This window comes from Hydra vulgaris, chromosome 02 (genome assembly GCF_038396675.1).
Source record: "Hydra vulgaris chromosome 02, alternate assembly HydraT2T_AEP".
Classification (NCBI taxonomy): Eukaryota; Metazoa; Cnidaria; class Hydrozoa; order Anthoathecata; family Hydridae; genus Hydra; species Hydra vulgaris.
In genome coordinates this window covers 43,468,619-43,495,620 of record NC_088921.1, presented here as the reverse complement: position 1 = coordinate 43,495,620, position 27,002 = coordinate 43,468,619, and the positions used below count along the sequence as shown (strand labels likewise).

The following is a 27,002-nucleotide window of genomic DNA, read 5'->3' as shown; positions in this document are numbered from 1 at the left end:
AAAACTAGAAAAATAAAGAATGGTAAAGTACCACATAATTATTAAAAAACAATCGCTAATCACAATTGTCTTTATTTTAATAGTCGAAATTTAGCCGTGATCAAATATATTAAATAAAAGAAATCGTGAAATAATTATTTATATCTTATTTAATATTTTCTTATAAAATAAATGCTCCTAACTTTTTTGCAGATATATATACACAATTGAAGACAGAAGAGTTTAAAAATATATAATTAATTTAAATATATATATATATATATATATATATATATATATATATATATATATATATATATATATATATATAAACAAGTTAATTTAAATAATATTAAAATTTTTTTCGGACCTTAAGTAATTTTTTTTTTCCTTTTTTTATGATCCTTAAATTATTTGGTGTTAAAAATAAGCAATAATTAAGATTATGTAAGTTTTGACTATTATTATTTTGACAGTAGTAAGTTTATTTTTTTGTTTTTTCATAAATTTTTGCAATATTATAAATTGACAGTTTCATTAAAACAGAGTTCACAGTTTTTAATAAACTGTGATTTTGACTATTTAAAAATATTTCCAAATTTTGAAATTCATGATCACTTAATTTGAGCATTATTATTTATATAAATTGTATATATTTGATAGGGTGTGTCGTAAAACAACATTTTTTGAAAATATCTGATGATATCCACTAAATGTGTTCTATGTAATAAATTAATACTAAATTTAAAAAATTTTTGAATAAAAAATTTTTTAGAGGTTGCTCAAGACCCTTAAACATCAGACGGGTAATACTTTGAAAAAAAAGTTATTTAAAAGCATATCATGTTGGGTCTTAAAATAAGTGCAATTTTATAAAAATTTTGAAAATAATAATAATTTTATTTAAAGATTACTAGTTTAAATTTTATAGCTAAAAAACTTTTGTTTTTTAACAAAAAATAAAAAATGCATATTTTCATAGTTTTTTAAATAAACTATTTGAATTCGTGTTTCCATAAATTTTAAATTTAGTATTAATTTATTACATAGAACACATATCAGCAGACATTTTCAAAAAATGTTGTTTTATGACACACCCTAATATATATATATATATATATATATATATATATATATATATATATATATATATATATATATATATATATATATATATATATATATATATATATATATATATATTTATATATATATATATATTTATATATATATATATATATATATATATATATATATATATATATATATATATATATATATACACACACACATTGTGCCTATTACTCATAAATTTATCATTTCTAATCAATGTTTATTCTATGATCAAACTAAAAAATTAGGAAAAAACTTTTGTTAAAAAGCAATTCGAAACTAAAAAAAATCATCTTTGAGCAGCCGTGGCGCAGTGGTTAGAGTTCTGGCTCAGAACCCAGAGGTCCGGGGTTCGATGCCAGCTCGAGCCAAATAAGCGACATTGGTACGAAAGGAGGCGTGAACTTCTTGTTAAATGCTCTCCCGTGGTGCTCTGTGATAAGACCGAACGGACTTCTGGGAGCACCTAAAATAACAACAAAAAAGAAAAAAAATCTTTTCATAAACATATAATATAAAATATACTATATACTAAATAATATTCTCTAATATATTTTTAATAAATCTAATTATTTGGATTATGGTGTATTCAGCGATATAAGTTATAAATGCATTAAGCACATAAGTAATTTCGAGTCATTAATACAAGAGAGTGGGGGGGGGGGCATTTATTAATATTTGGAAAATTTTCCCACCCACCCTAAGCTTATTAAAACCCTCTCCTTTCCATTTCCCCCTTTCCCTCCCCCATCCGTTTATTAACTTTTACTTGTTATCAACAAAATATTTATTTCTCTAAACTTAATTAAAAAAATCAATATAAATCGGCCTTAAAAATTAGAAAATAATTATTTCAGTCACCTGTTTTTTTGTTACTTTCTGACCAAAGTATAAAACTTATATTAGCATATTAAATTCTATCGAAATTATGATGAAACAGCTGTTAGAAAATGCACATTAAAAAAATTTTTTTTTTTCAACATCTTCGCTTCCAACAAGGCTGCAAGCAACCATTATCAGAGTTGGAAGTTACTGGAAGAGAAAAGATGAAGTTTATAGAGCAAGATAACAATTGAAAGGCGACTCAAAAGATTGCAAATTATATGAATTAGGAAAGCAAGATGAAGGAAGCAAATTCTGAAGAACTGATGTTTGAGGAAAAAAACTAGACAAATAAGAGTTTTTGGAGCACTTAGGAACAGTCACAGAAAAAGGGCTGCAAGCCGCACTAGAATTGAAAAGTTTTATGGGTGTTTTGTAAAAAATATTAATTTAGGTTTATAAGTAAGATTTTTTATTATAAATAGTTTATATTGTAACATGGCGATTGGATGTTTTCACAAACTGACTGAGATAAATATAGTTTAAAAGAAAAAAATGCTTTGGCGTTGTGTTTTTTAGTCTTTTGTGTTCAGTATCTCTTGTCATAATAGAATTCTTTTCTTTCAACTCCCCTCCCCCCTCCTTCCTTAATTCCCAAATTCCCATCCCTACCTAAACCCCTCCCCTCCTCCTCCTTCCCCTCCCCCTCCTTCCTTTTCCTTGTATTAAGGACTTGAGAGTATATTAGCACTTTTGTAACAGGATGAAAAAAAATGATTTGAAATTATAAATAAATAAACAAAATAGGATGAAATTATTGATTTGAAATTATAAATAAATAAACAAAATAGTTGAATGAAACAAACATTTTAAAGTAACTTGAATTAAATTTATTAAAAAGAATTTTCTTTTCTTTAACATTTTTTAACTTTACCGTTGTTATATAATATTTATTTTTATATATAAAACTTGTTTTTGTATAGTTCTTATACAAAAGATTTTACATTCAGATTATATATTTATAATAATATAATATAAGTCTTTATGCATTAGAGTTTATACATTTAGAGAAAATGTCTCGATAAAAATACTCGATAAAATAAATTTATCTATTTATCTAAATAGATAAGTAGATAAATGTTAATATATAATGTGCTATGGTTCTGAAGTCGGCTGGTAATCAGGTTTCCGGATCTTTGTGGTAGCTCTCAGAGGACTGAAGCAACAAAACGTGGATTGGGTGGGCAATAAGGTTTTCTATATGCTCTAGGACAAAGCCCTGTAGAGGTTATATGAAACTTTCCCTGTTGAAACTATACCAAGCATAATTAGAAGTATTTGGGCAAAGTTTTTTATAAAAATATCCATGTTTTTTTGTGTGTAGCACTTAATAAAAATATTATTTAAGAGTTAATTTTAGATGTTTTTAAAATATTGTTAATTTTATTTGGATTTTTAGAGAATATTAAATTAATTAAAAAGTTGAATAACATTTTTTATAAGTTTCCTAATAAAGGTTCATTTTAGCCTAAGAAAAGTCTATTTTAAAAGTAAAATAATTTTCATATAAGTAGTTGTCAATTTCTTTAACAGAAAGGACTCAGTACAAAGTACACAGTTTGGAGTTAATATATACTTATACACTAGGAGAATAAAACCTCTACTTAGGCGCGATAAAGATCGTGATTTCTTGAAATGTGTCACAAAAAAATTACGCGGTTTTAAAATTTTAATCCGTTTGCAAAAATTGAAGAGAATAGAGTCATGAGAAAATGTGTAATTCATTAGAGTAGAGGCATAAGCATAAAATTTAAAAAAATGAAAATAAGTGTTAAGTAGATACAAACTCTTAGAATTTTTCGTATTGTAGCGTGTTTGAATTAAATTTAAAGAATTACTCAGTAACCATTATTTTAAAAATCATCGATAATGGTTGCTGAGTAATTTTGCGATTTACCAATTAAACAAAATCATCGTTTGTTGGCATCGTTAAGTTTAGATGCAATGAGAAAAGCCTGTGTTTGCCACCTCCGTTAACTAGTTAACAGGGATGGCAAACGGAGGAATTTTAACGAAAAAACTTATCGGAGCGGTAATTAACGGAGCCTAAACGACATGATTAGAAAACCATTTATTTTCTTCCATTTTAAAACCGGCCGTTTAGAGTTTTTTATCTTAACAAACGCTTCAATTCTACGTTAGTTTAACGGAGAGAAGTGAATACAGCTGTAGGTTTGTTGAAATGCTTATTGAATGTGAATAAATAGTTAGCAATCAGAGTATTCCAAAGGTTCCTAAAAATGTAATTATTTATGATAAATTGTGTAACGATTATTTCCTATTAATATAGTTTTAATAGAAAATAGTACATAAATTTTATGGTTATATGTAGGAAATGTTAGTGATTGGTTGGGGCTTGGAATTCCGACTCAAGTGTTACAAGCGATAAGTGAAATGAAATTTCGTAGTCCAACACCAATTCAGAAAGAAACTTTACCACATGCAATTTTTTTCAAAAAAGATATAATAGGAGCTGCTGAAACAGGTTAATTTTTTTTTTTTAAATTCTTATGTTTTTTTTAATTATAGCAATAATTTTTTTAAATATACTAAGTATTTTTATAAATAAGTTCTTGAAAATATATTAATTATAACTTTGTTTAAACAATTGCTAAAGCAAGGAACGTTTATATAAAATAGAACAAGAAAGAATTTAAAAATAAGTTAGAAAACTAATAGACACAGTTGCAAATTATAAGTCAGACATAATTTGCAACTGTCCGTTTTTAGGGACACTTTTCCTAAAAGCAGTCGCATAAAAAAAATCTTTTTTTCAATTTAAAATTAAAAAAAAATTTTTTTTACATTGCAAAATTGCACTAATCATTGTTTTAATTCTAGGAAAAAAAATCTTAAAAGTTCTTAATTTTATAATAGTTATTCTTGGTTTTGATAAACAAAATCAACAAATAACCACATGCATGACAAACATATCGTTATTGTGTGTAGAGCTGGTTATAATTGAAGAAAAGTGCCTACCAGTATGGCTATCCGCATCTTTTTTGATAACCACCCTAGGGTTATGCGGTCTGTTTAGGGTTAATACAAAAACTAGCTTGATGTTGCTGGCTCAAAAATTTAATGAAGATAAGAACAATAGTTCAATTGATTTCATTAATCTCAAAATGTTTGTCCTGATTTACAAAAAGGCAAAACACTTTGAATTATGAAATCCATTGAAGTATTGTTCTCTTTTTATGATCAACACAAAACTTTTTTTTTTTCCTAGCATATAGAGTAAAATAGTTAAAATCTTTTTTTTTTAAATACTTTTTAAAAACAAAATTTTACATGCATAAAAATTTATACAAGAATACATTTTACGTTTACTAATAGCAAATTTTACGTTAAAAGGTTTTTTGCCCATTTTTCAAAAACAAACAACAAAAAATCATAAAAATTTGGTTATTTATCCAAAAAAAAAATTATTTTGTATTAAAAATTTGTAATCTTATAATTTATAATCAGAAAAAGATTCTCTTAAACTGATTAATAAATATTTGTAAAAAGTTTGTTCAAAAAGTAATTCAACATTGTTTTGCTAAATATATTTATAATATTTGATAGATGGATACATAGTTGTTGGATTCATGGTATTTGAATATGATAAGTTCATGATTGTTTTGGTAACTGTAGTCATGGCTTGGTTGGTTGTTGGATACTGAATTCAATGTGCAAAAATCTCATTCATATTTATAATTACGCTGTAATTATAAATATGAATGAGAATTGTATTGTAAGACTGTATATTTTGCTATTTTTCCGAAAAACAAAACAAATTTAAAATGTATGTAGCTCACATTATGCACATTGATAATTCACATTGATATCGGTATTTGACATTGATAATTCACATTGATATTGGTATTTGCATTGATATTTCAATCTCGAGAAGCTACATTATCTATGAAAGTCAAGAATATCTTGGCGGAATTAAAATAAATTATAGAATCATACAATTTTAAAAGAAAATCAAGCATTGGCTTAAAATACTTTAAAAAATTTTCTGTAATTTTGATTTGAATTATATCTTTTATTTTGGTCAAATTAAGTATTTTTTTTAAATTGATGATTGCGCTTTTATTAAAGTCAGTCATTGTCAGCAACCTATCTATCAACCATCTTTATAAAAATATTAAAACAAATTTACACAGTTAAAATATATTATTTAATCAAAATGTTGTATTGACACAACATTGAACCTAGAGTTATTATATGAGTCATAGAATTGTTTTTACTGTGATTTTCACCCTACAAAAATTTATTCATAGATTTTTTTTTTTTGATGATTTACTACAAATTATTTTTTTAATAGGTTTAAGTATAGGATTAGGTTTTTAATAAGATAAATTAAAATTTGTTTACATATTTAAAACTGTTAACAGCTAAATATTTTACATTTTTCAATGAGATAAAATTAGGTTTAGGTTTTCAATGAGATAAAATGAAATTTTAAATATTTTTCAACGAGATAAAATGAAATTTGTTTACATATTTGAAACTACTAAACATTTTTTTTAATAGGTTCAGGTAAAACATTAGCGTTTGGGATTCCTCTTATCACTAATATTATGGAACTTAAAGAAAATTACAAGAGAAAACACTTGAATGATTTAAATGTAAAAAAGAACAACCCTTTGTTTGCACTGATTTTGACTCCAACACGTGAGCTTGCTATCCAAATACAAAATCATTTAAATTGTATCGCTAAGTATACAGATTTATCTTGTTTTGCTGTTGTTGGAGGTTTGGCGCAACCTAAACAAGAACGATTGTTGAGTAAGTTTCCAGAAATAGTGATTGGAACACCTGGTCGACTTTATAAATTAATCAAGGATGGTGATCCACACTTAAATAAGTTTGAATCTATAAAGTTTCTTGTTATTGATGAATGTGATCGAATGTTAGAATTCGGACATTTTAAAGAGTTAGAGGAACTTATGTGCATCATTAATAGCTCTCAAAATAAAAGGCAAACATTTGTATTTTCTGCTACTTTAACTCTTCCTGAAAAACACAAAATTTATTCAAAGAATAATGAAGTAACGCAGTTGCAACAACTCGTTGACAAAATTGGTTTAAATCATAAAGCGAAGGTAATTGATTTAACAACAAAACAAGTTACAGCATCATTATTGCGACAAATCAAAGTAATGTGTATGAATGACGAAAAAGAAATATATTTAACTTATTTCTTAATGTCACATCCTGGACGAACAATTGTGTTTGTCAACAGTATTTCTCTGACTAAAAAATTGAGTTCTTTGTTTACCTTATTAAGGTTAGAACCAATAGTGTTACATGCAGGTAAACAACAAAAACAACGTTTAAAATGTCTTGAAAGATTTTCTAGTGACGAAAACGGATTGTTGTTTGCTACAGACGTTGCAGCCCGTGGTCTTGATATCCCTAAAGTCCAAAATGTTGTTCATTTTCAGTTGCCAAAAGATCCTAAAATATACATTCACAGAGCAGGCCGTACAGCTCGTGCTCAAGAAAACGGTTTAAGTTTTATTTTACTAGGACCTGAGGATTTTAAAGACTACAAAAAGATTTCCGACACACTAAAATTAAATGCAGATATTGCTTCTCTTAATATTGACCGTGGTTTTCTTGATGGTATTAAAGTTCGTGTAGAGCTTGCTAAGAAAATAGACAAAGAAGAATACAAGACACGTAAAGAGATAAGTGAAAATAACTGGATGCAAAGAACAGCTAATTTCATTGACATAGATGTAGATTTACAAAATACACATGCTTTAACCAAACAGCAAAAAAGTTCCATAACTTTTATGAAAAAAGAACTTAATCGGTTACTTAATACTCGTTTACTTCCTAAAGGATTTTCGGGTACATATCCAACAAGAACTGGTAATCTTGTTGTTCCTGGTTTGCAACAAATTGCTTAATATATATTATATATGTAAAAGTATAATTTCAAGTAAAATCTGTATATTTAAAATTTTAACCCATAGAATTTTTTCTACAGTTTGAAAGCGAAACTTCGTTTTTCTTAACTATACGTAAAAGATGTTTTTATATATTACTTTTAAAAGTATTACTTTATTTGTTTGCTGTATGTGTTTATATGTAACAGTAACCTTGAATACCGATGAATTATGATATAGCAGTGATATTGAAGAGAGATTTGAATAAAGGTTTTGTCTAACGCCAAAGCCTGCTTTTTTCAGGTCATGAAATCTCGTATTTTATCACAAAAATTAGGCTCTTGTGACTTCTGGAGAATCTTTAATAGTATCAATAATAAGGGCAAATCTGTTATTCCACCTCTCTTGTATGGTTCAGACTTTGTTTACAATGCATTTTTGCACCTTCTCTTTTAGAGAAGGTGCAAAAATGCATTATAAACATAGTTGGACCTGCTCTAGCAGCCAAACTCCAACCATTATCACATCGTCGTAATGTTGCTTCTCTTTCTCTTTTTTGCAAATACTATAATGGGCACTGCTCTAAAGAGCTAGCGTCTCTTGTGCCATGTACTAAAATTCATTCTTGTGTTACTCGTCGTTCAATTATGTCTCATCCTTTTTCTGTGACTGTTCCTAAGGTTTCCAAAAACTCTTATTCGTCTAGTTTTTTTCCTCAAATATCAGTTCTTTGGAATTCGCTTTCTTCATCTTTCTCTCCTGATTCATATTACTTGCAATCTTTCAAGTTGTCTGTCAATAGTTATCTTGTTTTACAATCTTCATCTTTTCTCTTCCAGTAATAGTAAACTTCCAACTCTAATAGTGGTTGCTTGCAGCCATTTTGGAGGTGAAGATGTTAAAAAAAATTATAATAAAAAAAAAAAACATTTAAATATATGATAGTCCTATATTAATATTTTCTACGGGAATATTACTAATTATATCAAACGTGCATAATAAATATCAAGTTACGCAGGGCATGTAATACGAGGGTTGTCGTGATATTATTTTCATCTAATTAGATTAGTCACAAGTTGGTTAAAATGCTGAAGGAACTGCAGCATTTAGAAAAAAAAATTTAGGATGCCTAATATTTTATAAACTTTTGGTCCTATAATTTGATGGATTTGTACAGAAATGTTTTGGTGTGCGCTTGAAAAATTTTTTTACAGATAATATACAAATAAAAGGAAATTTAAACAGTTTTGTTTTAACGAGAGAGAGCCTTTACTAGATTAAATTCTAGGCATCGTTATTTACTAATTAGCGCAATTACTATTTTGCAATCAATAGCTGCCATAGCATTCACTACTACAGGTCTATTCATCGTGTAACCGGATTTTTTTGTGGAGGCCTACTTTTTTACGGCAAAAATGAATTATTTCCCCACTTTCAGACCAGATAAAATGTCATATCTGACATGATATTTATCTGGTCTGAACGTGGAGAAATAATTTTTTGTCATATATGATATATTTTTAAATAATGGTGTGTAATATAATGTTAATAAACTTATAGTTTAAACATGGAGTTTCAGATTTAATAATATATTTATAAAATTTAGGTTAAATCATCATGCTAAATATATGTTATGTTTTGCTTGTCGCAACAATATACATATAGTGAAATTACTTCATTACAAATAAGTAATTACATATAAGTAAAAAAAGCTAAATATCTAGTGAAGTTAATAAAATATCAGTGTATCGGTTTCCAAGTGATAACGTTGAGCGTAAAAAGTGGGTAATAGCTATTCCAAACTCTAATTAGGTTGCTACCAAGTATATTGTTATCTGTGAGTTACACTAGCCTCCAAATTATGATACAGTTTCAGTGCTTGGAGGCAAACATCGACCAAAAAATGCTTCTTTTATTTGGCTGGGAGTACCTTCATCTCAGAATCCATCTGAAAGAACTACCAAATGATCTTTAAGTGTCATTAGAAATACGTTAGATGATGAGCTAGACATATTTCCTAAAAGAGATAACGCTACTTTTTGTGACATCAAAAACAAGTTTATCAATAGCAGTGATCACCATAATCCAGTTATATCGTTTATGGTTGATGGGTATGTTGTTATACAATCTTCGCAATTTTTTAATGGAATACCTTCTTTTGTACTTAAAATTTATGAAAATATTACCTTTAAAACATTTAATTATAAGTTTAAGTGTAATATTTCTGGCTTAATAGTGAATCAAGTCATAACTGTTGACACCTGGTCTAAGTTTGATGAGATATTTTGTTTTTTAAGCTCCTTGAAAATGGACACAATAAAAAAAGAAGTAATTGTTTTTTAAGCTCTTTCAAAATGCTCACAATAAAAAAGAAGTCATTATGCAACATATTTCAGTTATGGGACCAATAACAATTGAAGATAAACTTTATACACCTGAAATAGTTGTACTCAGTGGAATCGTCTAAAACGCTGTTAGTAGTTATGGCTGTTTGTTTAAACGGGGGCTCAAAGTTGTTATTTAAAATGGCGATCTGATTTTTTATTTAAGAAAAATTTGACTAATCATATAATTGATTCAGTCAGTGCAAATATAAAAGCTATTATATGTGATGGGAATCGTATTAATCAGGCTTTTTTTTTAAATGTACACATTGGTTCCGGGAAAAACCTCGACTAACAGCATATAGAAAGTATTTACTTTATGATTTTGTACACCTCATAAAAAATATTTGTAATCTGGTAAACTGAAAAAACTCAGCAATTAATATTTGACGACAACGGAGTAACCAGGATTGCAAAATGAACTCATTTAAAGCAGCTTTGCAATGCAGAATCCAGAAGCTTTGGGGTCATCCATAAAGTACGTGCGCAGGTATAGGGGGAGAAGGGATTTCCCAAAAGCGTACGAATGCGTCCAAGGGATAAGAGGGTGTTAAAGATAGTGAGTACGTACGTGGCAGAGGGGGGGGGGGGTCTTCGAAAGCGTACGGGTTCGTAATAGTGGGAAGGAGGGGGTCCTAAATTAGCGGTTTTACTACGTACGTACTTTATGGATGCCCTCTTTCTAAAGTTATCTGACCTGAATGAAACTTCTATTTCTCCAAAACCATTTGAACAACAGTGTGTCTTTTCTGAAAAAAAGTATTTTTCTGAAAAGACTTGCGCTGCTCTTTCGCAAAATCCTGACATGATTCATAGTGATGTTATCGACATTGCCACATTTATCAATAAAGTTATTATTTAGTGGAAAATTTTAGATCTCAAAGCCAATAGTACTAATAAAAGACATAAGGATCCTTTGCAGGCTGTTATCAATGATCCTCACGACAATCGTTTAAATTTAGTTTGGTGATATAGCGCTTAAAATGGCAAGTTCCCAAGGTATTAAACAGCTTTCTAAAGATACTGCAACTTGCATATATCAAACTTGTTATGGACTAATAGGTTTATGTAGATATTTACTTAACACTGCACAAGACTAAGTTCTTCTTGGTTAATTTACATCAAATCACTTGGAAAAAGGAATGTTTTGAAATTAAATGCAGATATTGACAATTTTAATGTGAAGTCTGATTGTCAATGTGCGTTTTGACAAAAAAAACGTCTGAAAACTGCTGCGAAATTCTCGATAACTTCCAAGATCTGGAATCTTCTAATGCTAATGTTGACAAACGTCGAAGAACAAAATGTCTCCGTAGCGTCTCCATTTTGGATGACCTTCGGGAAGAGTTGACAAAAATGGTTTTACCTTAAGTAGAAGTGGTTTGCTCCTTCGTCTGTTTTCACGGCGTGAAAACACTTCTGAATAAAAAAAACATGTCAACACAGTTCCAGTAAAGCTATTACGTCCAAAAAACTCAATGCGAAAAAAAAATGACGATAGAATGTTTGCCAAATCATTCATTGAAGACATGTTTAAAGTTTTCAAATTATTTGGACCAAAAGCTGTACTTTTCATTTCCAACGATGATCACGCCAGGGTCCAAATAGAGTCTTGCTGCAGCAAATGGAATACAAAGTCAAACTCATAGATTACGATTTTGTCGTTGGCTTACAGCACAAATTGATCCCATCAGTGTATGACGTATGCGAAGTTAACAAAACTGGAAATGGATCTTACAGTGGGGGCACTTTCATACGCATAAGAAGTGTGAAACACAATACATCAAATGCTTTTACTCATGCTTTTGATGTTAGAGAGCCTTTTAAAATCAAGTTGGTTAAACCTAAACCAATTATATTAATGGAGACTGACGGAGCTTAGGAAGAGGCACCACGCTTCCCTAAAACTTTAGCAACTGCTCTTGATCTCCTCCGCTTGCTTAATTTAGATGCCTTTTTCATAGTGTGAATGCAGCTGGCCTTTCAGCCTTTAACCCCGTTGAAAGAAGAATGGCACCTTATTCTCGTGATTTGGCTGGAATATTTCTTCCTCATAATTTTTTTGGCAATCATCTTGATTCTTCTGGAAAAACAATCTACCATGAATTGGAGGTAGAGAACTTTCAAAAAACGGCTGAGGTTTTATCCATTTGTGGAAATATACAAATAAAAATATTCGCAACAAGAATCCTTTTTAAAAGTATTTTTCTTTACTTTAACAAAAACGGGAAGTTATTAACAAAGAACGTTCCGATTATTAATTAAGCAAGGAGAAATTAACTAAATGTTATTTTGTGTTAATTGTTTTGAAAAATATATGCGTTAAGGAAAGAAATAGGGGCTTGAATTTGTAATAAATAATGCGTACGTACGCAGAGGGAGGGGGGCTTTAAAGCATAAAAGTGCGTACAATGTGGGAGGGGGAGGGGGTGTAATAAAGTACGTACATCAATCCATAAAGTACGTACGCAGTAAAATCACTAAATCAGTGATTTTACTGCGTACGTACTTTATGGATGCCCCCTTAAGTATCCATTTTAAAACATTAAACCACGCTTAATTTAAAAGTTATAACTTAAAGACTAGAATCGAATGTACCGTTCCGCATCCAGTTTTGTTTTTTATACCGTAAAACGGGGTAACTTTGACCCAAGGGTGACTTTAGCTCAAGCCAAACTTTTTGTTTAAAATGGTTTAAACTTGGTACCACAAGGTATGCTGGTTGATGTTTTGTGGCTAAGTGTGAGAAATTTCTTAGTTATTTAGTTTTCTTTGCTTACCTAACTCGAGTCTTTGTGATATTATTGTAAGTTACACTTTAGAGGAAGCGCCCGAATTCTGATTTTTTTTTAGGTGTGTAAAACATCGTTGGCATTACCTAGAGAAGGTTTTTCACTGGAACATTCACTGAATTAATTTTAAACCATTAGTGTTTGATTCTACCTTGTTTTGAAAGCCTAATAGTAATAATCACGTTTTTGCAAATGAGGCTCAAAAAAAGAGATGTCTTTGGCCCACTACATGGGGTGACTTTTGACCGGGCTAAAGTCATCTCATGTACTAGAAAAAACTTTTTTTAGTAATCATTAGTAGATATTATGGTAGTTACTATGTTGGAATGATATATATAAACATTTTGTAGTTACTAAATCAGTATAAAGACATGGTAAAATTTGTTTCGTTCTTACTTTGAATATGTCACGAAGTTACAAGCCAAATCGTGGAAGAAGAAAATATGTTACTTATACTTTTGAACAGTTAGATAATGCATTAAAAGATTTAAAGAATGGTTTAATTACTCAAAGACAAGCAGCTTTGAAATACGATATACCAAGGTCAACATTAAAAAACAAAATAAAACAGACATATCCTAAAAAGTATGGTGGTCAGTAGATCTTTACATCAAAAGAAGAAGACATATTTAAGAAAAGTACAATAAAATCATCTGAGATTGGCTTTCCTGTTGATGCATATGATTTAAGATGCATGAAGTAAAAGGGTATTTAGATTACAAAAAAAGCGTCGTTATACCTCGGCTTAAAAATAATTTTCCTGGTGACCATTGAACTTGAGCTTTATTAAAAGAATTCCAGAACTCACAATAAAATTTGCAAGCAACATAGCGAAAGAGAGCAAAAATAGAAGCGGCTGTGATCCTAAAGATTAATCTCCTAGACTTTTAGACCGTTTAATAATCAACTTAAATGAACATAGAAATGAAAACCTTAGAGCATGTTCGCAAAACTAGAAATTTTCCATTACACAAGTCTCAAGTGCTTTCACGACTACCACGTCGTAATATAGGTTTAGACTCAACTACTGATTTAGTCAGCAAATCATTTTTAGATCATTTAAATAAGCCACTGGATGGTCACCGAGATAGTTCTAAATAGGTGATTCAAACCCCACCTCTAGGCAAGTTTTGCGACATTGGTTAAGAAGGAGGCGTGAACTTCCTATTAAATGCACATCCACGGTGTTGCGATAAGATCGTAAGGACTTCTTGAGGTATCTAAATAAAAATTAAAAAAAAAAACCAAAGCGACGTAAATTATGTGCTGCCTCTGATAAAAGCTTATGTCGAGCAGATATATCCTCTTGTGTTATAAATGAAAATAAAAGATTACATTAATGATACAAATAATGTAGATGCTCCTTGCAGTATTACAAATACAATCGAGACCAACAACATTGACTTTGCTGGCCCAAGTATCAATACTGGAACTACTGAGACTTCTAATATAATTTTTTCAGATGTAAGTTTAGTAATAGAAAGTTATACAGAATCTTTAGACCTTTCAGAATTAAGCAAAAAGAACTTGCAAATGCTTGATATTGATAAAACAAAAAACGTAAATAAAAAGAAAAAATTGCTAAATCTTGTAGAGAATTGTTATGTAATTGTTAAATACAATAGAGAGTTAAATCTTGGACAAGTTTTTTTTTTTTTTTAAACATCTTTACTTCCAACAAGACTGCAAGCAACCACTAGGGGAGACCGGGACTAGTTGTAACAAAATAAAAAAACTGCATTAACCTCCTTAATCTTTAATATTTTTGAAATTTTTTTTTCAGGGTTATAAAATAGATCTTAGTGACATATTAATCCAACATAGATAAATATAATATAAAACTTAGTTATTCCGCAATAGTGAAACAAAAATGAAAAAAAAAAAAATGTTGCAATTTACCCCGCATCGGGGCAAGTAGCAACAGTGAACCGAGCAAGTTGCAACACAATACTTTAAAAGTATAAGCCTTGTAGAGTTCATAGAAAAATTACTAGTTAATCTGTAATTTCTATTCGGCAACAAAAATTTTATAATTACAATAAAAGAGAGTAGTATTTTCCTTGAGTTGCAATACATTTATTATGCTAGACTTTACATATACCTAACATGTTTAGTAAACTAAAAACTGTTTTTTAAAAAAAAAAAGTTCTCTTAGTCAAATAAACAACAATTAAGTTTAAAAAAAGGCAAGAGGAGTATTTAGAACATTTAGTTCTGTTTTTTTCTGTTTTTAGGATATAAAAACACAATAACATTTTATTTAAAAAACAATTTTTTTAATGCAAAAAATTACAATAGTTCCATTTTAATTCAACTTTAATGTTTTTTTTGTTTGTTGATGTAGAAGTATTAGACTTTCTCTTCCTAGAACTAACTTCTTTTTCAGCCATAAGTCGCTGTTTTAATGGAGTATCTGTAAGAATTTCTGCATACTTTCTCTTTGATCTAGTGAGCATTTCTTTCCTAGGTTGTGCTTTTGGTAGAGGTCTTACATCCTCTGGGGAAAATTCTAATGATGCCGGAGATGGAATTGCATCTGAGATTGAAGTTGATATACTAATATCAATACCTACTTTAGATTGAGTTGCTGGACGATCAGTAACAAATGATGAAGTAAAATCTGCATCTGAAAATATATCTTCATCATATGGGAGTATTCCTGCCACTCTAAAACCAGATGTTATGTTTTGTTGTGTAGGAGAATGCTGTAAGGCTATTTTTGCAGTTCTTGGCAAATCATATATACTCATTGTTTTTCCTGTCCATTGTTTCATCCATGAGTCTTGTGCATTAGCTATGCATTTTTTGAATGGTCCAAATACAGATCTATCTAGAGGTTGCAACTTATGTGAGCAATGAGGAGGGAAGGAAAGCAAAACTATACCATTAACTTTACACATTGTTATTAATTGAGCAGATAAATGAGACTGATGACTGTCTAAAATTAATATCACAGGGCTTTCTTTTCAAGCTAGACGAGCCGAATAAAGTGGTTTAAGTAAGTAACAAAGCACTCCTTATTCATCCAGCCTGACCCATTCGAAGCACCAATGCATTCATTTGGTCCATCACGAGTAAAGTGATCAAAAAATTTCTTTCTCGGAAATAGAAACATTAGAGGCACACTATTGCCACATGCATTTACAGCAAATACCATTGTCACGAGTATCCCCCATTCTTTCAAAATCTTGTTTGACTTTTGCACAGTGGTGATATCAGTTTCATCAACATTGTAAATATTTGATGCAGAAAAATGATTTCTATCTAAAACATCTAATAATCTTTGAAAAAATACACCTACATTAGCATGGCTAAAACTAGTTGCTCGTGCAAGACTTGTTGCTTCTGGAGTTGTGATAGACAATCCTGAATGTCGATTTTAAAACCTTCTCATCCAGTCAGGACCAGCCATTGAAAGTTTTAACCAAGATTTTGGAAAATTAATGTTATACTTTATAGCACACTTTTACTTTATTTATATAATGAAAAAGAGTTGAGTAGTGGATTCCATACTTTTTTGCTGTTGCTCTAATCGATATTTCTTTTCCATCATTACATGGTTTACTGCCTCTATTATCACTGCTGTCGAATAAAGTCCTTTTTCAGTTTTTCTCTTGTAAGTTCTCATTTACAATTTTTACGTAAGCACAAAATATCACTTTAATCAAATAACAATAACATAAAAAAACATTAAAGTCATTTTATACAACTTAACTTACATCATCATTTGTTTATATATGAATGATTAGTGTATCTATGCATATATGTACGCATTTATATACATAGATATATATATATTAATTGATACATAATATTCATATAACATATATATATATACATATATATATATATATATATATATATATATATATATATATATATATATATATATATATATATATATATATATACATATATACATATATATAAACTTAAAACAAAATTTTATGATGAAGATAAGTTTATATAAGTTGTATATGTATATAGTATATATGAAGCATATATATATATATATATATATTCATGTATTATATATTATGTATATATATACATGTATGTTATATGTATTTTATACATAATATCAGGCCCACACAGAGACTTTGTGGTGCCAAGGTCAATTTTTGGTCGGTGCCCCAAACTTTGGATTCCTGGGTATATTGAATTAAGCATGAATTTCACTGTTTATGGTCCTTATGTCTACTATCGCCTTACAATTTAATGAAAACAATAAATATTTTTGTATTGACTATCGTTGTACATAAACACTCTATATTTGAACTTGGTTATATATGACAAAACGAAAACACAGATACAATTTAAAATTTAATTCTTCATTGCAAAACTAGAGATGACATTTTCGTACGATAAAGTCTTGGCAAGGTCGTTTTCAATTGAAATCACCATAAGGTTAGTAAGGCGTTCTTCAGTCATTATTGATCGTAATTTGGATTTGATGAGAACAAGTTTACTGAAAGAGCGCTCTCCTTCAGCCACTGAAACCGGGATTGTATTAAATATGCAAAGCAAAATGCAGATTGAAGGAAATATTGACTGAAGACCTTTCTGGTAGATTCTGTTGAGCAACTTGATAGAAGAAAGTGATTCTATTTGTCCCAAAGTATTTGATCGCTTCAGAACATTTATGTGACGGATTTCTTTAATCAACTCTTCTTCTTTTACATCAATTATGTAGAGATTTGCTAGGACTTTGCATTTTTCTTTCTGACTAAGTTTTTCTTCATCACTAGAAGGAGACGGAGAACACCATATGAATGAAAACATATCCGTCGTCTTTTGAGCTATATCCATTCTGTATCTTATCTGATGGAGCAGCTTGTCAAGAGCAACATTAAATATCTTCACCTCAAAACCCTTTGATTCTTCTTCGTGGAAATGGGCTGTTTTCATCGACTTGCCATGAAGTGTTCCTTTTCTTTGTCCTTTTCTTAACAAAATCATTTTGAAACCCAAACGAAGGTAACCCAGATGCAACGTCATCCAAAGAAATGCTTTCTGATTGAAGAAGTAGGCAAACATCGTTGATACATAGGAGAGCCTTGAACCAGAAAGAAGTCAAGACAATATATTCAAATGATTGAATCCACTTTTTGAGTGTCTTAACTAAAGTCAGTGATGGTCTTCTAAATCAAGTTCTTCAAGAAGTTTCAAGAACTTCAGTATTTATTTTGGTCGTTTCGACGATGGCCGGACAGCCTCTATGCGCGCACTCCATCTTGTTTGGGACGTTTGGTGAAAGGACTGGCCAGTTGCCTCAGTCAATATTTTCCAGCGCATGGGGCTACTACTAAAAAGGTTATATAACAATTGGTTGTTGCCAAAATAGTTTTTGACTACAGTAGAGGATTCTGCAGAATGAACACAAGCTAGATTGAGGCTATGCGCACTGCAAGGCATGAACAAAGCTTGGGGATTTTTCTCGAGAATGATGGCTTGCACTCCTTTGCATACACCGGACATTTTAGCCCCGTTATCATAGCCCTGGCCCCTGCAGCTCTTTAAATCAATGCGACTTTGATCCAAAAAACCTATAATTAGCTTCGCAATGTCAGAACCTTTTTTTTCTCTCCAAATTTTCTACCTACAGAAAAAAAAAAAAATTTTCCAAATTTTCTGTCAGATCCTAGGCGGATAAATCGAAGAACGAAAGTGATTTGTTCCGTATGAGACACGTCTGGAGTTTCGTCAACAATAATGGAAAAATAAATGGCTGTGTGGACCTCTTCGATAATGGCAGCAAAAACAGTTTCACCGCATGCCATAATGAACTCATTTTGAGTTCTCCAGCTCAAATAGTGCGCTTGCATTCTTGTTTTTGGTGTCGAGAAACTTCTTCTTGATGGAACTGAAGTGTCTGATTGTGTTTCCCCTACAGCTCAAGAGTGGCTCAAAAATTACCATTATCATACTCGTCCAGCATGTTTGATGAACAAATATGAACATAATAGTGAATAAAGTTTACATCTAGATTAGCATTCCAAGCAACATTAAAATTATTTTATAGACATAAACTTCACATAACACACTTTGAAAACTTAGAATTCTCGAAGTTAAATGGAGAGTGACGTCGAGGACGCAGCAAATTTCATACCACTTAGATGCCTCATTTTTTATTGACTTTTGAAGTTCTGAATCAATCCCAGTTTGATTTTTCAAGGCTTCAAAGGCTGAATTCTAGACGATTTTGTGATTTCTGTGTTGAGCATTACACTGGTGACTTTTAATCTTTTCTCCCAGCTTTCGCCAATTATCTTTTATTCAGCTATTCTACATCAAGAGGAAAGATTGAAATCCAGATCCAAAATTATGCTTTTGTCCAAAAATAAAGCAGGGAAAACAAATGAAAGCCTTTGCAGTTCCACTCCAGATAAGCCAGTCTCTGGTAATCTTTTCTCCGTTGAGTGAAGTTTCGTATAAAACGGAGGTGGGCACTTCTTTGTTTATAGAATCCCAAGGAAAAAGCGGCGGATATTGAGGTGGTCAATTTAGTATGATAAAACCCTCTTCCACAAAGCGGGGTCGTTTCTAACTGCTTGATCAACTATTTGAATCGCCTCTTGATTCATTTGAGAATTGTGGGATATTTTTAATATCTGCAGATATTAAATGAAATGTTTTTAGAATCTGTAGATATTAAGTTATATGTTATTAATATCTGCAGGTTTTTCATATAAAAAGAATGCATACCAAGCTCACCTTATTATCATCTTCTTCTTCAGAGACCGTTGAAATCCTTGAAGGGGAAGATGGTTTTCATGGACTCAAGGGTTCATCAACGCTGTTGGTAGCATGGTCCGTCTAAAAAAGAATTGTTTTTATAGTTTTGGAATTAAATTATGAATATAATATTGTAAATAAAAAAATAAAGCTGTTAGCCTATACCTGGACTACTTGGTCGGACGTAGAGTTATTAGATGGCTTTTTTTTTTAATTTTATCGAAGCCACACTCTTCCAGTGTTTGTTTGTTCTTGTATTCTTTTACAATTTTTTCTACAGCTTTTTTTCTGCCTTGGGACCCTGATTTATACTTTCGAAAACTGGACATGACGTTTTCACTCTAAGATGTGTGCTGCGTATATTTAAATCAAATAAAAAAGTTTTTCATTTGTGTTGAAATAGAAATGAGTTTTTTATAGAGAATTTCATTCTCAAAGGAGTTAAAGAAAAAAAGAATTAAATGCAATTTCACAATATCAAATTGATTGAAATAAATTTATTAAGAAAAAATATTTGAAAAGTGTTGGAATGAGAGGAACTTAACTGATTTATGTTATTATGTAACATAACATTGATGGCGTTTTTAAACAAGCCTATTGTTCGGATATGTGTTACGTAATTGGAATTTTAACTACATTTAAATTGGAGCCGCAATCAGACCCGCAGAAAAAATAGAAATTAAGAAATTTCCATTTAACTTAAACTAAATTACAATTTCATTTCATGTTTCAATTATAAAAATTTTACAAAATATCTTACAAAAAAAAAAAAATCTTCGATTTTGTCTATAGTTATTTGCCTAAAATTATGCCAATAATCTTCCTTTTTTTCCCTCTCTTGACAATTATTACCATCGTTAAAACAATCATAAAATATTACAAGTCCGTACTGCAGGTGGGGTTGGTGGGTGCGATCAACTTTTTGCACCAATTATCCTTTGTTTCGCATAAATTTTGCAATAAAAATCGAGCAATATATTTATTTGCTACTTTAAACTACCTCGTTTTAAAATTATGATTATCCGATTATGAATAAAGTAATACAGCTATGAAGTTATACCTGGTAATTTCTAGTAATTTACAGTAGTACTAGACTCATTAGCACAATCACAGGCAGGAATATTTAAAATGATTCAGCTGAAACAAGTAATATATTATCGATTTCAAAATAAATGTATTCAGTCTGCAATAAAAATATCTTTAGTATTTTTTTTTTTCAAATTTGCCAAATTTGCAAGTTTCACAAATTTACAATAAATACATACTACATATAAATATTTAGGACAGAGTAAGAAGAAGACATAAACTGTCTTATCACCGAGCCCCGTTTGCATATTGTCTGTGTTTATATAAAAGCAAATAAATACATAATCCGTTTTGAAATACATATAAATTTATAAATTTTTGAAATACATATTAATTTAGTGATAATAACAACGTTTTATATTTTTATTTTTTTAAATAAATTTAGAATAATAAATATTAAGTCTGTTAAATAAATTTAGAATAATAAATATAAGTCTGCACAGTGGGCCGGATATTAGACATATGGTGGACAAAATTATTTTAATCTTTTTTTTTTTTTACTAAAACCCTTTATATGTCCAAAGAATCACTTTTTATTAAGATATATTTACTTTTATCATAAATTTTAGTTAAATAGTTGCCAATACTAAAAATTATTTAACAAACTTTACAAGACTTTAAAAACGCGGATTTAAATTTTTTTAATTTCAAATCATATAACTTCTTAAAATCGTGGAACTGAATAACAAACTCTTCTGGTGGAATAAACTTAAAATAAAAATTGATGCAACAAACTATAAAAACAAAAATGCGCACTAAATTATACTTTAGAAAAAATGAAAATTTATCACTAGATTTGAAGCTCTATTATCGATATTATTATATAATCGATTTGAAATATATAAATAAATATATAAGAATAAATAAAAAATATAAATAAGTGAATAGATTTCAAACTCTATTATTGATATTATTACATGTTAACGACGTTTTGAATAAGTCTGTAGATTATTATCATCTCTATATATAATAATGTATTACTTTTATTTTTAAGATATTGGCCGCAGATTCTTGGTGAATGATATGACAACGTTTTTGTTATTATAAAGTCTACTTAGTTGTAAAGGTACTATACAAATAATCAACAGGCACTCTTCATACTTCTCTATTTTCATTTTAACTTACCTGTTTGTAAACACTATATCCTGTAGCACCATCAAAACCAGCTTTGCACATAAACGTTAGTTTAGTTAATTCCTTAGCATTGTGATTAGCACAGTAGTTTGTATATCAAATAGCTTTTTAAGAGTGTGTTTTAGATGATCTTTTAGCGATATTTGTACTGACTAGCCATCTATTTGAATGTTCTTGGGATAGCATTTAGCTTTTGAAGATCTTATACCATTATATAAAGGATATGTGGCAGTCTTTTTTTTCAGCACCATTTCTTAGAAGCTGGTATGTTGATTTTGATATATCACCATTAATAGTTAATGATAAAGTTTCATCACGTGAATGTATCTAAGCAGGTTTAATGGGGTTTTTATTTCAAATTTCAGAAATTTTTGTGCCAGTTTCGTACTTAAACTCACTTCTTAGTTTTAATTTTATTGCATGAAGTAATTTATGGCTAAATAAAATATTACTAACATTCTTAGGCTTATTCTTTTTGTTCTGTTACAAGCTTTTCGAAAGAGCACATGGTTTTCCAACTTCAACTGATGATGTAGCATTTAATGTACCGTAGGTGTATTGAAAATCTTGAGCTAGCCAATTTTCATTACGTCTCTCAAAATGAGTATTATCATTGTTTGCAGCTATTAACTTTTTACATTATACTTTTATAAAGTTTTTCACTCAGAATCCTCTAGTTTAATATCTGCAGAAACTAGAACAGTTAATATCAATGAAAAGAATGGTATATCATTGGGAACTAGTTTATTTTGTTGTAAAAGTCAGTAAGTGTCACCAATTTTTATTTTATTACTAAACAAAAAAATTATTAAGTAAACAGTGCAATTTGTATTGAATTAAATAACAAACAAAATAACATGTATTTTTGTTTACAAGAAGTAAAAGTTGATTTCAAGCAAATAACATAAGTTACAAGTCATTGTTTTAAAATGTTAAAGAAACCCAAAAGGGAAAGTTTGGGGCAGTGTATTTAGTTCAAATTGGTTGTATACATATTACATTTACTAGTTCAAGTATTTTATATAGGTTCTCGTAGGTTCCCTAAATTAAATGACACTTTTTGTACAAAGTAAAAGTAATAAATGTTAAAAATTCACCTCGTTATTTTAAAGCGTATTATAAAGACTGATCTTTGCTTTAGATTTTTTTCGAAAAGCTTAACTGTTAAATATTTTAAATATATAAACTAATTCCGTAAGCTTATAAAATTTTAAGTTACTGTTTATTATAGCTATGTATAAAAAAAAAAAATTTCACGCCTTTTAAAAAAAAAAAGTTTTTTATTATACATGAAACCGCAACTAATGTTTGTGGCTTTAAAAATACTATTAATTTACTCCAAACAATTTTCAAAACTTTAAATTAGAGTATTACAAATATGTTTTAATATATGGTTTTGAATGTAATAGATATCTATTTTTTAGGTTTTGTCTACCACCAGGCCCACTGTGGTCTGTTGTAATAACTCTAATTGTAATAAGAGTCTTTTATATTCGGTTTTAAATTTCTCCAAGGTGTAGTGCTCTTTATGATTATTAAAATTTTTAATAAAATCTTGTATTGAGGGTCGCATATGCCCCATTTGTTCGTGTGCCTAGGTAAAATGTACCCAGTGCCTCCTCCTTCTGGGCGGCCCTGCATAATATACATGTAAGATACATGTATATATATAATGTAATACATAAATATATATACATATATATAAATATGCTTCATATATATTATATACATATACAACACACATAAACTTATCTTCATCATAAAATTTTTATTTTCATTTATTGTTACGTTGTTATATAAAAAATGCGTCCATTACTTTAGAAAAAACTAGTAAAGTGCGTAAAATCAACAAAACCCGCAGCTAATTTATGATTCAACATACCCCAAGCTATTTGATGCAACTTACCCCATTGGCATCATAATCACTCTAATCATTGTATATCATATCAATATTATTCATATCGAAAAAAAAAATTTTCTTTTTAGCTTATCGTGTTTAAAAAACATTTTTTTAACTTACCATTACTTTATTATGATTATATACTTCTAAGTTTAAATAAAAACCCAAAAAAACTTCAAAACGAAATTTAGAATTTTATATCGAAAAAAAAATACCAATAACTTTTGAAATTTTTATTTAATAACTGTAAGTTTTTTACAGCTGACGTGTTAAAGTTATAGTTATATTATTTAAGAAAAATTTAGGAAAAATATATAAAAACAATTCTTTAAACCGCATTGTTGTAACTTACCCCTATTGCAACTAGCCCCGGTCTCCCCTATTAGAGTTGAAAGTTACTGGAAGAAAAAAGATGAAATTTATAGAGTAAGATAACGATTAACAGACAATTTAAAAGATTGCAAATTATATTAATCAGGAAAAAAAGAGGAAGGAAGCAAAATCCAAAGAACTGATGTTTGAGAAAAAAACTAGAAAAATAAGAATTTTTGGAGCACTAAGGAACAGTCGCAGTAAAAGAATTTGGCTTGAATGACGAGTAACACAATAATAAATTTTAGTAGATTTTTGGCACAAGAGACGCTACCTCTTTAGAGAACTTACAGTATTTACAGAAAAGAAAAAAGAGAAGCAACATTACAGCGATGTGATAATGGTTGGAGGTTGGCTGCAAGAACTGCTCCAACTATGTTTACAATGCGTTTTTGCACCTAGTTTAAAAAAGAAAGGGCATCATTCAAAGATCCGCTCCAGAAATAGCAACAGTACTCCATACAATGACGAATTTGAGATTTATAGAGATAAAGAATAGAGTCCTGAGTAAGAAAGTGGCGGGCACAATAAAGAGATACAACCTTAACTTAGGTGCTAATTTTGCAATCTATTTAATATATGGCTTCCAAGAAAAATTGGAAGTAAGAGTTAATCCTAGAAGTTGAAGGGTAGATAATGTACTCATCGAGTACATTACCGAGTAGTAATGTACCCAGCTAACACAAAACATTCAACGAACGTTGCGAAAGTTCAAAAACCTTCTATGATCGGTCGTAGAACGTGTTCTAACGTTCACAACGTTCGTAGAACGTTCTTGGACGTTTTGTGTTATTTTTGTGAAATATTAACAAAACTTTTACAAAGAAACCAAAAAAATACTCATTTATGTTCAAAAACGTAAACTTTTCAATTATTTTGGATAACTTGTATAGCAACGGTAGCTGAAGGGCATATTTTCTAGAAGTACCTTTTGTTATTTGAACTAATTTAATAAAGAAAATATGTTTAGTATGATGGCTAGTATAACCAATTATAAAATAATTTATTTTTTTAATAATTAAATTTTTTTTTTTTATCTTTATTTAGATTTTTTTAAAAATTGAAAAATTTGCTTTTGTGCTCATTGTTTCCCAAAATTTTGAAAATGTTGTTGACAAAAAGCTTTGAAATTTTCTTAAAAGTGTAAGAATGGGTATGACTACATTTTGAACCTCAATCAAGCACTTAAATCGAGCGAAACCTTTTTTTGTAGATTAATTTTGGGGTAAATAGTTGTGAATGTTGTCCCAGCTGCATATAACTAAAAGTAGAACTAATTTCCAACTTTGGTTATAGGATCAGATTGTTACTTGTCCTTTTATTAATGAAAATTTCAGTTCAGAAACTTTATTAGTTCCAGAAAATTTTAGGAAACAAATTAGGGTGTGACATCAGCGCCCTATATTCTAAAAAAGATCTGTTCACATTATGAAAACATTTTATTCGTTCTCACAAACAACTTTGTTAAATTTTTTCAAAATTTTATTAGGGAGCATAAGACCCTTGAACACTTACAGGGTCCCTAATATTATATTTAAAAAAAGTTTTCCAAAAGTATGTCATGTTGGATCTCAAAAGAAGCGAAATTATATAAAAATTTTAAAAATAGCAATCATTTTATAAAAAAATTATATTTAAGATTTTTTTTGCAATAGTTATCAATAAAATACACCTTTTTCATTTTTAGGTTGAAAAATGTAATTTTTCTGGAAAAAAACTCTGAAATAATTTTTTAATAATGTTATTATTATTTTTAAAATTTTTATATAAATTCACTTCTTTTGAAACCAAAAGTAATAATACCAAAATTTTTTATATAATATTAGGGACCTGGTAAGTGTTCAAGGGTCTGGTGCTCCCCCTAAATCCAATAAAATTTTTGAAAAATTTAACAAAGTTGCTTGTGAAAACCAATAGAAGGTTTTAAGAATATAAACAGGTCTTTTTTAGAATATAGGGGGCGGATGTCACATCCTAATATATATATATATATATATATATATATATATATATATATATATATATATATATATATATATATATATATATATATATATATATATATATATATACATATATATATATATATATATATATATATATATATATATATATATATATATATATATATATATATATATATATATATACACATATATAAATTAGTAAAAAACACTTATCTGACTTTTATCTTCTACTTTAAGTTTCACCATTGCTGGATCATCAGGAAGAGTTCTCTTTCTTATGAGTAGAGTACTCTTCCTGATGATCCAGCAATTGTGAAACTTAAATTAGAAAATAAAAGTTAGATAAGTGTTTTTTACTAAAATTTTATTGCTCTGTTCTTTAAGAACATTGAGCCCTCTATTTGTAAAATACACTAACATAATTTACATATATATATATATATATATATATATATATATATATATATATATATATATATATATATATATATATATATATATATATATTATTTCTGATGAATCTTTGTTGATGAAACACAGTGTTAAATGGAAAAAATTTTTGTTAAGTTATTTTCTACTAATATATATATATATATATATATATATATATATATATATATATATATATATATATATATATATATATATATAAATATATATATATATATATATATATATATATACATATATATATAATATATATATATATATATTATATATATATATATTATATATATATATATATATATATATATATATATATATATATA

At 28.9% G+C, this 27,002-nt stretch overlaps 2 protein-coding genes across 4 annotated transcripts in view; one reads left to right on the top strand and one right to left on the bottom strand.

The window, feature by feature from the left end:
* Nucleotides 1-7,976, top strand: part of LOC100207193 (ATP-dependent RNA helicase DDX24) — a 31,567-nt gene extending 23,591 nt beyond the window's left edge. For all 3 annotated transcript variants that reach the window (XM_065791005.1, XM_065791004.1, XM_065791006.1), the window contains exons 3-4: nt 4,307-4,459; nt 6,499-7,976. In XM_065791005.1, coding sequence (XP_065647077.1) covers nt 4,307-4,459; nt 6,499-7,883 — 1,538 coding nt within the window. In that variant the 3' untranslated portion in view covers nt 7,884-7,976. The remainder of the gene's footprint in view (nt 1-4,306; nt 4,460-6,498) is intronic.
* A 9,385-nt stretch (nt 7,977-17,361) lies between these two features.
* On the bottom strand, nt 17,362-17,997 carry LOC136076080 (uncharacterized). The gene has a single exon (XM_065789544.1). It carries the CDS (start codon nt 17,995-17,997, stop codon nt 17,362-17,364), a length of 636 nt encoding a protein of 211 aa, XP_065645616.1.
* Between the last annotated feature and the right edge of the window lie 9,005 nt (nt 17,998-27,002).